The sequence below is a fragment of the Dermacentor variabilis genome, chromosome 3, assembly GCF_050947875.1.
Source record: "Dermacentor variabilis isolate Ectoservices chromosome 3, ASM5094787v1, whole genome shotgun sequence".
NCBI lineage: Eukaryota > Metazoa > Arthropoda > Arachnida > Ixodida > Ixodidae > Dermacentor > Dermacentor variabilis.
The window spans coordinates 129,874,104-129,882,714 of record NC_134570.1 but is presented as its reverse complement, the minus strand read 5'-3'; the positions used below and the strand labels follow the sequence as shown (position 1 = coordinate 129,882,714).

At 48.8% G+C, this 8,611-nt stretch overlaps 1 protein-coding gene across 1 annotated transcript; it reads left to right on the top strand.

The window, feature by feature from the left end:
• The first annotated feature begins 1,552 nt into the window (after nucleotides 1–1,552).
• Nucleotides 1,553–8,106, top strand: LOC142574180 (glutathione S-transferase 1-like). Its single transcript, XM_075683330.1, has 5 exons — nucleotides 1,553–1,791; nucleotides 5,471–5,532; nucleotides 6,649–6,790; nucleotides 7,360–7,530; nucleotides 7,886–8,106. The coding sequence occupies exons 1-5, from the start codon at nucleotides 1,642–1,644 to the stop codon at nucleotides 8,021–8,023; spliced, it is 663 nt and encodes a 220-aa protein (XP_075539445.1). The 5' UTR covers nucleotides 1,553–1,641; the 3' UTR covers nucleotides 8,024–8,106.
• Nucleotides 8,107–8,611: the final 505 nt, after the last annotated feature.

The window sequence follows — 8,611 nt, the reverse complement described above, 5'->3', positions numbered from 1 at the left end:
TCCCACTCTTGCCGTAATTTTGCACGAGAGTCAATTCAGCGCACGTTAAATTTGATTATTGATATTGTGACAGTTAACGCGTTCCCGAAATTCCGCAGCGGATTGTGTGAGTGCCTCGCGGTAATGATCTGGATTAATACTGACCGTACTGAGTTATTACGGAGCCATGCCATGTACAAAACGCGTTCTTGCGCTTTACCCATGTCGTAATGCGGGCCCTGTGGCCGGGTATCCAACCCACAACCTCGTGCTCACCAGCGCTACGTCACAGCTACTAAGCCACCACGAAGGGACCCTTCGTGGTGGCTTTGTCATTTGCAATGCAAAGGGTTATTCTATCATGACACAGTCGACGAGAATTTCATGAACGGTTACCACTGTGAGTTTCACGGACTGCGGTCCATGCGTTGATGTTTCCAATATGATTGTACACGTTGAGGAACTTATACAGCGCACCGAACAAGAGAAGACATCATAATCGTCACTCGAAATGACCTGGCGCTTTTTTTCCTTCATTGAAGTGTTCATTACTGACCGAAGGCTCAAAAGCGCTACAGCACAAATAGAATGACCCTAAGGACTGTAGAATTTCTCCTGAGAAGACGAGGCGAAAAATGGTTTTTCCGAAGAGTATGTCTTTGACGTACCTGGTGCTTACCATGCCCCACAAACAAATTGGCGTAAACTTGTGGCGCCCAGCGCAAGAAGGCCTTACAGGTAAAGCCACACGCCAACACTGCCACAAAATATCCGTTTCTCTAAGGAACTTTGGAAAGAGCCGTAAATCTGAGGATTCATTCTAAATACTCGGCTACGTTGGAAAAATTTAACTGACGCAGCAAACAACTACGCGTTATAGTAATCAAGTTTCACAACGCCGCGAAATGAACAGTGATGACGTCTTCATGATGTCCCATTCTATGCAGCCATATAGTCTTGTCGGTTTTACGCTTACAGCGTACGAACACTGTTGCGGACGCTGCTTCTAATGCGAACTCAGCGCTTGTTGAAGTGTTGATTAGCCTTGCTGTCGCAGATACATTATTACCTTTGCAACATATAGCATCGATGCGAGACTTACATTACGGCTCACGAAGTTCCGAACTTTCATAACAGACTGATTCCCGCGCTGAAATACATTTGAAGGGCAATTAGGCATCTGTAACTGAAACAAGTGTGCACTTTGAAAGTGTGGGATTGTTTATCTTGCCGATTCAAGCACGACACGCCGAGAAAGATAGGCGACTCCAAGAAAACAGAATGTTAAGGGCCTCGTGCTCCATTCCGTACAACTGCCCACCCCTCTCATTTTTTTATGCATATTTTGTTTATCTACTTACAAGTCCATTATTTCATTGTTGGTCGACCGAGGAAAGAAAGCATGGGCCGTGTTTCTCTCTCTTTTTTCCCAACTTTCTTTCTTTCTTACTTTTTTTTTTTCTTTTCCCGCCTTGCTCGTATCTGTGCATGCCAGGGGGTGGCGCGCCACGCAGCCGGCGGGAGAGGGCGCAAGTGGTCCTCTCCCCGGCGCCGTGCCGCCCATCAAAAAGGGCCCCCGCCGTGCGAGACGCTACCCATTCGCGCTCATCCGCCGACGCTCCGTCCCCGACTAGGCCTCGCTCCTTCGGTCAGCTCGCAGCCATGCCAACCCAGGCCCCCGTTCTGTACAACCTGCCCGGCAGTCCACCCTGTGGCTTCGTTCGCTCGCTCGCCAAGTACCTGGGCGTCGAGATTACGCTCAAGAACCTGGACTTTGCTAAGAAGGAGCACCTCAGCGAGGAATACCTCAAGGTTTGTGGGCGTGGTTCGTTCTCTTCTGAGAGTAACGAGTGCAGGCCGTTGCATGTTCACAAGTGATATCCGTGTCGGCTAGTAGTTATTCGCTCGTGTTCCGATCTCGAAGTGATATGCGAGTGAGTTTAGTTGTCTGCGTGCATTCCGAGCTCGAAGCGTTGTACGTGAAGTTAAGACAAAATACATGCTTTTTTACGATATCGCCTTCTATGAATGTATTTGCAACAGTGGCAGTATCGCACAGTATTAAGAAGTTGGAGCATTTTACGCAACATGCTGTCATTAGGTTCCGCTGTTTGACGCAGTCTTCTTTTTTGCGGTTAACTTTCGCTGTCCGGCCGCTGTACTTATTGCGAGCGTGTTTTCTTAGTACCTTTGCAATTCATGTAGGGAAGCCCATCTTTTTCTAATGTCACCTCGCTAATTACCTTTTTGAAAGCGCTTTGCGCGGCCTGTGCTGCAGGCTTTTCTGTCCACCACAAAATTACGACTGCTTTCGTTCTATCGCGCAAGTACATCATTCAGTTTACTTTCTGCGTTCTATGCACGTTCCTTCAAACGTCCCGGGATGCCTCCGTGCCGGGAAGTAAAAGCCCTACTCCCGATTTTAGTGTGGCCGTACCTGCGCCCTGGCGGGCCTTCCTTCCGAGACCGCTTCTTTCCTGGACGTGCTCACCTTGCCGTCCTCAGCCGCAGGATCGGTGAACCCCTGCACCGGTGCTTACGTCACTCCATCGATCTGTGCTCCACTACGAGTTGCTTCGTACGCAGCCGCATGTTTATAGTGTTTATCACTGCCTTAACGCGCATCGCTGTTTTTTTTTTTTTTTTACCACACCGGACTTCCACCTCTTTTTCAATTGACGCTCTCTGGCCGCAGGCCATTCGTTTTGCATGTGGCTGGCTTTCCATGCATTACTTTTCTGTCTGATCTATGCAGCCCCTTAAACCAAGGGAGTTGGATGATGGCTCCTGCCGACCCTCGATTATACACCACTTCCATATGCGAACGTTTAAGTTCAATTGACTTTTATGTTCTGAAGGAATGGCCTCTGAAAGAGGCACGTGATGACTCCTTACATCATACCATATGTACATATGAGTGCTTGCATTATCAATTTAGACTTTTTGTACACAGTGTAAACAATGTGCTTTCTGCACATGGATATGTTCGTATGCAAATTGATTTTCCGCCGTTCTCCCACGAATATATTTCCTGGGTACGACCTTTCATGTCTGTACCGCAGCACCCATGACACTCGCTTTTCCTAGCATTCCGATTTCATACGCCCTTCAGTCATGGCGCTGGCATTTTCTGTTCTTGTTGCATGCAACCATCATTTCGAATGGCTCCACCGCGATCAGCTACGTTTACTGTTTAGAACGACAGAAAGCTGAGCTAGTTGGTAAGGATTCATTATACAAAAAATAGGTGAGGCGTTCAGACAGGACAAGAGTCGAGAAGTGGACAACACGAGCACAGACTATCGACTGAAGGGAACACTGAGGCTGAAAAAGAGACAGAAAACTCATCTGCACAAGCTCTGGAATGGTATCACCACGTGTCAGTCGGGTACATGTGCCGGTCTACGTGAGACATAACTATTCAGGCACTTAATCTCCTCCTGATGTCAAGTAATCGAAGACTGACTCATGCACACACTTCCACCATTATAGATATGCCGTGCCTCTACCACAAGACGCGCATCTTCATTCTTATGCCTGTACAATATCGCACATTCATCTAACTCTGGCGTGCAGTTACAATCTTGTCAATGTAAAGAAAGATCAGACGGCGATCCACCGGTTAACGACCTTTTATGTTCCATTAGACTCTGATTGATACACCGCCCCGTTTGCCGTACGTTGAACTGGCCATAGCTAAGGGGATTTTTATAAACTACACTCATACGACAGTCGGTAACACAGTTTCTCTTATTGTGCTTCACTGGACAAATCTGTTCCTTTTTTTTTCCTTTTACTTGCGCTTTTTTCCTCTGCACGGCAGCGCATATCTTACCAGGCTTATTGGGAGCAATGAAAGCAACATTAACATATCTACTTGCAACTTTTTTTTAAACCTGTGCGACACTGCATGAATGTACAGAATAGCCACTACTCTTTTTTTTTTGTTATTACTACTTTCTGTAATCACGTCCGTCGCCCTCGAAACCTACTTCTCTAGGCGTTCAGCCACAGTGGCCACTGCTACACTAGGTTACCCTGCTTCTAATAGGCGCCGGACCTGCGCATTCATACTGGCGCTCATATTGTACATGCAGGATCGGGCGAGAAAAGTCTTAAGGCACGACATGGCAATTCTGTTTTTTACTACTTTGGAATGCTTCGAATGAAAGTTTAACAACGCCTTCACAGATCTTGGGGAGTACTGCCAACAAACATGATTTTGTTCGAAGACCGAGGTCATGTCTAGCAACCTCAATACACGTTGCTGAGGAAATTCCTTGCTCCTTGGCCGGCACATGTACCCGAATGACACGTGGTGATACCATTCCAGAGCTTGCCTGATGAGTTTTGTTTCTTTTTTCGCCTCGGTACTCCCTTCAGTTGATATTCGGCGTTCGTGTTGTCCACTTCTCCACTCTTGTGTCCTGTCTGCACGCCTTACTACTTTTTTTGCATAACTATGTATACTGTGCCGACATTCTGCTTTTATGCGTGTGTTCCAGACGGCATGCACCATTCAGCTTTCGTGTAGTACACCCCCTGCCGTACGCATTGTGTAACAGTACAAGTTTTCTGCAAGCCCATCTCTTTGCATTTGCCATATTATGGCTATCGTCTCTTGCCTTCCCGAAAGAGTACTGCCCCACCTTCGCTGTAGCTAACTTTCATTTTTCTTGCTGCTCCTTCCCCTAGTGCTGCGGTATGCTCAATCGAGCCTTTCCAATTCATTCTCACTGGCATACTGGGCACGGCGCGGTACTTCTTGTTGCGAGTTTTCAGTAGGTTGCATTTCGGCCAGTTGTGTTCTTGTTTCGAACACCGCGTCCCTCGGCCCCTTCCCTATTTTTAGCACTTTTGCCTGGACGACTCCGTAGACTGGATGTATCCCGCCATGACTGAGCCCTTTCGGCTTGTCTCTCGCAACGTGATAAGAGGGCGGTAAAAAAGAGCGAAAGGAGCATTGCAGTGAACGGCAGCACCAACACAAGGCGTAAGAACAGCAAGCGTGTGGATGGCCGAGCGAGGGAGGAAAGCTATAGTAACCAAGCAATTCCCGCAACTGCACTTTTCCAAATACTCCCGCACACGCGTTCTCGCCGCTGCTTCATCGCCTGATAATTCTCTTCGTTAATATACATTAGTTAACCGTGATACTTCCCGTGCATCTTTCATTTTCCTGTATCATTCCCTTCTACTAGTGTATTTCTCGGTTGCTATAGCCCTCCTCCCTTACGCTGCCAACCATACGCTTGCTGCTCATACATTCTTTCTTCCTGCTGCCCTTCACTGCAATGCCCCTTTCGTTATTTTTCACCGCCCTCTCATGACTTTATATTTTCTCATTCTTTCCTGTGCCACCGCTACTCCTCTTTAACCAACTTGGAAGCAGTACCACAGTGACCGACTACGGCGTTGCTCTGTCAATATCTCCTGCTCACTGTGCGAGTTCGTCGCGCACGCTCTCACAATTTCCCATCCTTCTTTACAGATCAATCCCTTCCACAAGGTGCCCACACTTGTCGACGACGACGACTTCATCGTTTACGAAAGGCAAGTCTACGCTCTGCTCTTCTCACTCTTACTCAATCGAATACCACGCTTGCAGCAGCCTGCGTTCTATAACCCAATTTAGGTTCTATTTCCTTTACCGACACATTAACACAATCGCCTCGTCAAGCTACGATAGCACGTTTATTCCGTCATCGCGCCCTTAATACATAAACTAATCATTCTGTTCGCGGTTTACAGCAGCCACTCGTGTCGCAAATGTCGAAACACGGCCATCCAGTGCTCGAACACCATCCCAGTGCTCGAACGCCATTTTTTTTTCCCTGTCCACCACCCCCTCTGTTCCCGGTGGTGCAACCCGCAGCTCCGCCTCCACGTAGACCCCTTCGCTAACAGCGGCCGGCACCAGCTGAAATCCCACTCGGTCATTCACCCGACGCACTCCCTGCGACCTTGGCATGGTAGCACAATGTCTGGCCTTCCTATACAAGGCAGTCACCCCTACAATGCATCTTCGACAATAGTCTCAAGCAAACAACCGTACCAGATGGACGCTGCCTTTGCGTTTCCGGCCCGTGTGTGACGACGGGGGCCCGCCTTTTCTCCTTTGTTGCTCAGCGCGCTCCGGGCCTTTTATTTGTTCGCCCACTGAATAGGTAGTCACAGTGGCGACGAACACTCAAGGTTGGCTCGCTGGGCCTTCTAGCGCTCCGGCTACGGGATGCTCAAGTGTAGCGCCACCACCGTAAGATCTTAATATTTTTGCAGAATAAATGTTTTCCTTGTTGTTTTTTCACCCGCTTTCCTTGTTCTTTCTTTTTTTCACTTTGGCCCACTTCAAAACTACGGGGCTTCACGTGCCGAAACCACTTTCTTATTACGAGGCACGTCGTAGTGGACGACTCCGGAAATTTCGAACACCTGGGCTTCTTTAACGTGCACCTAAACCTCAGTACATGGGTGTTTTCGCATTTCGTCCCCACCGAAATGCGGCCACCGTGGCTGGGTTTCGATCCCAAGACCTCGTGCTCAGCAGCCCAACGCCATAGCCATTGTGCAACCACGGCGGGTTTGGCCAACTTCGCGCAGTTGGCACGCACCGTTACCATGTATACATTTTCATGCCCATTTTCTCTTTTTTTTTTACTCGTACCGCAGCAATGCTATTGCCTACTACCTGCTGCGCAAGCATGCTCCCGACTCCGACCTCTACCCTAAGTGCTACAAGGAGCGCGCACGAATCGACATCGTTCTCGCCGCTGTTGCCAGTACTATTCAACCGTTCCAGCTGCTCTTCTTCGTGAGTGCATTCTCTAATTGTTTCTACGCCCTAAATGACTCTACAGAAACGGCTTTATGCTCGGGAACTTGGGCCTTTCCCCGATCGAGTGCAACACATGCGATGGTTCGAAGCCTACTGTAGAGTTCATATGTAGAGTTCAGGCTCATAACCATTACATTGTTGTTGCTATGGCATATTATCATCCTTCAGCTTGCATTTTCGAAATGCATATTATATCTACGGCCGATATACAACGATTTGTCCCCGTCGCCCTTACGTGCAATGACGGGAGACGTGCCGCCTCCCTAGCTCTTGTTTCGCAGACAAGCGGCACACACGAACTTTTTCTTTGCACTAAAGGTGTTGCTTTGGACGAGCGCAATAACATGCATCCCTCGCGTTCCCGTGTAAAGCGCCGTTTCTTTCGTCAACTTTCTCCAGCTCACGCGAATCCTTCACTTAAAGCCAGCTCATTACTTCCTGTCTGTGCTTATAGCTTGTCACCACTGCAGTCCACATCCAACCACAACTTGGTCGTGGTACTATTTGCTTTCTGAAATTCACACCTTTTATGGTCGCCTTTCCAGCGTCCGCGCTTCTGGGACAACAAAAAGCCATCGGATGAAGAGGTGGCAGCCTTCGAGACCAACGTCGTCCAGGGTCTCCAATATCTCGTCAGCGATGGCAAGTACGCCACCGGGGACAATCTCACACTCGCTGACTTTTGCCTGGTCGCAAACCTGACCATTTGCCTTGAGGTAAGTTGCTGTCTCCGTTCGCTTCAGCTTAGAATAATCGTCCTAACCAATGGCACTTCACGATCGGCTATCACGTTTTAGTTGCCACTCGTATTATTCAATGCGCGCTGTATTCCTACTCGGTCGCCATTCAACGCTTCCGACTCCAACTAGTTCGAATCGTTTGAGCGTTTTTCACACAATCGGTGGCACTCCCTTTCTTATGGCCCTTCTGTGCGCTATAGCTACAGTTCCTTGCGGCATTCATTACCTCGCCACTGCTGTGCATTTGTTAGTAAGCAGACCGCGCTATCGGGAGGGTAGCAGCAGACGGTGGTTTGCTTTTCCCTGAATCCCTACACACTCTGCTTTTCAGAACGGCTCCGTGGATACTTCTAAGTTCCCCAAGCTGACTGCCTACTACGAACGCATGAAGACTGAGCTTCCTCACTTCGAAGAAATCTACAGGCCGGGTATCACCTACCTCCAGCAGCGCTGGAGCGAGCTCAAGTGAAGTTACAAACCCAAATCGCAGCCCTGTGACCATATACGCCTCTCCTCTATACAATAAACTATACCGTCTTCTTTCGCACCTCCTGACTGTGCATGTCCTGATATTACACCCCTCGTGTACGAAGCACCGCCTTGCACGCTTGCCGAGTGTTGAACACATTTTTTTGTACACTGCTTTCGGATAAGCGGATTGAAAAATTCTGAGTCTTCTGTTAGGAAACTTCGGGTCGAGGCCTCGATCTTTGCAGCTCCAGGATTCCTGCTGCTGGGTGTAATCGTGAGGAAACACGCGCGCTCGCGTGGCATAGTTATGAACAGCTGCGCAGTGCTCGAATGGATCCGTAAGCGCAAAGAATCTTTCGCGTTGCAAGGAACCAAGTGTACACGGGCGGTCGTCGCCAATAAGCCAAGGGCTGCGGCGAGGTGTGGGTCGCGGGCATGCAACCGGTGGGTGCAAGTGTTCGACTGTGCGATATGCTAGTACTTAGACGATTGTTGTTGTACTTTCGAGGGATATGGGTGGCTTACTGACCATCGCTTACGCATGCGAACCCACGGTCCTTAATCTCGACAAACAAATGTTCACAAA

What these genes read in the sequence shown, in the direction of transcription:
- LOC142574180 (XM_075683330.1), top strand. Translation starts at nt 1,642, where the DNA reads ATGCCAACCCAGGCCCCCGTTCTGTACAACCTGCCCGGCAGTCCACCC. An exon ending in CGTTCCAGCTGCTCTTCTTC is followed by an intron (nt 6,791 to 7,359) that starts GTGAGTGCATTC and finishes TCGCCTTTCCAG; the next exon opens with CGTCCGCGCTTCTGGGACAA. An exon ending in ACCTGACCATTTGCCTTGAG is followed by an intron (nt 7,531 to 7,885) that starts GTAAGTTGCTGT and finishes TCTGCTTTTCAG; the next exon opens with AACGGCTCCGTGGATACTTC.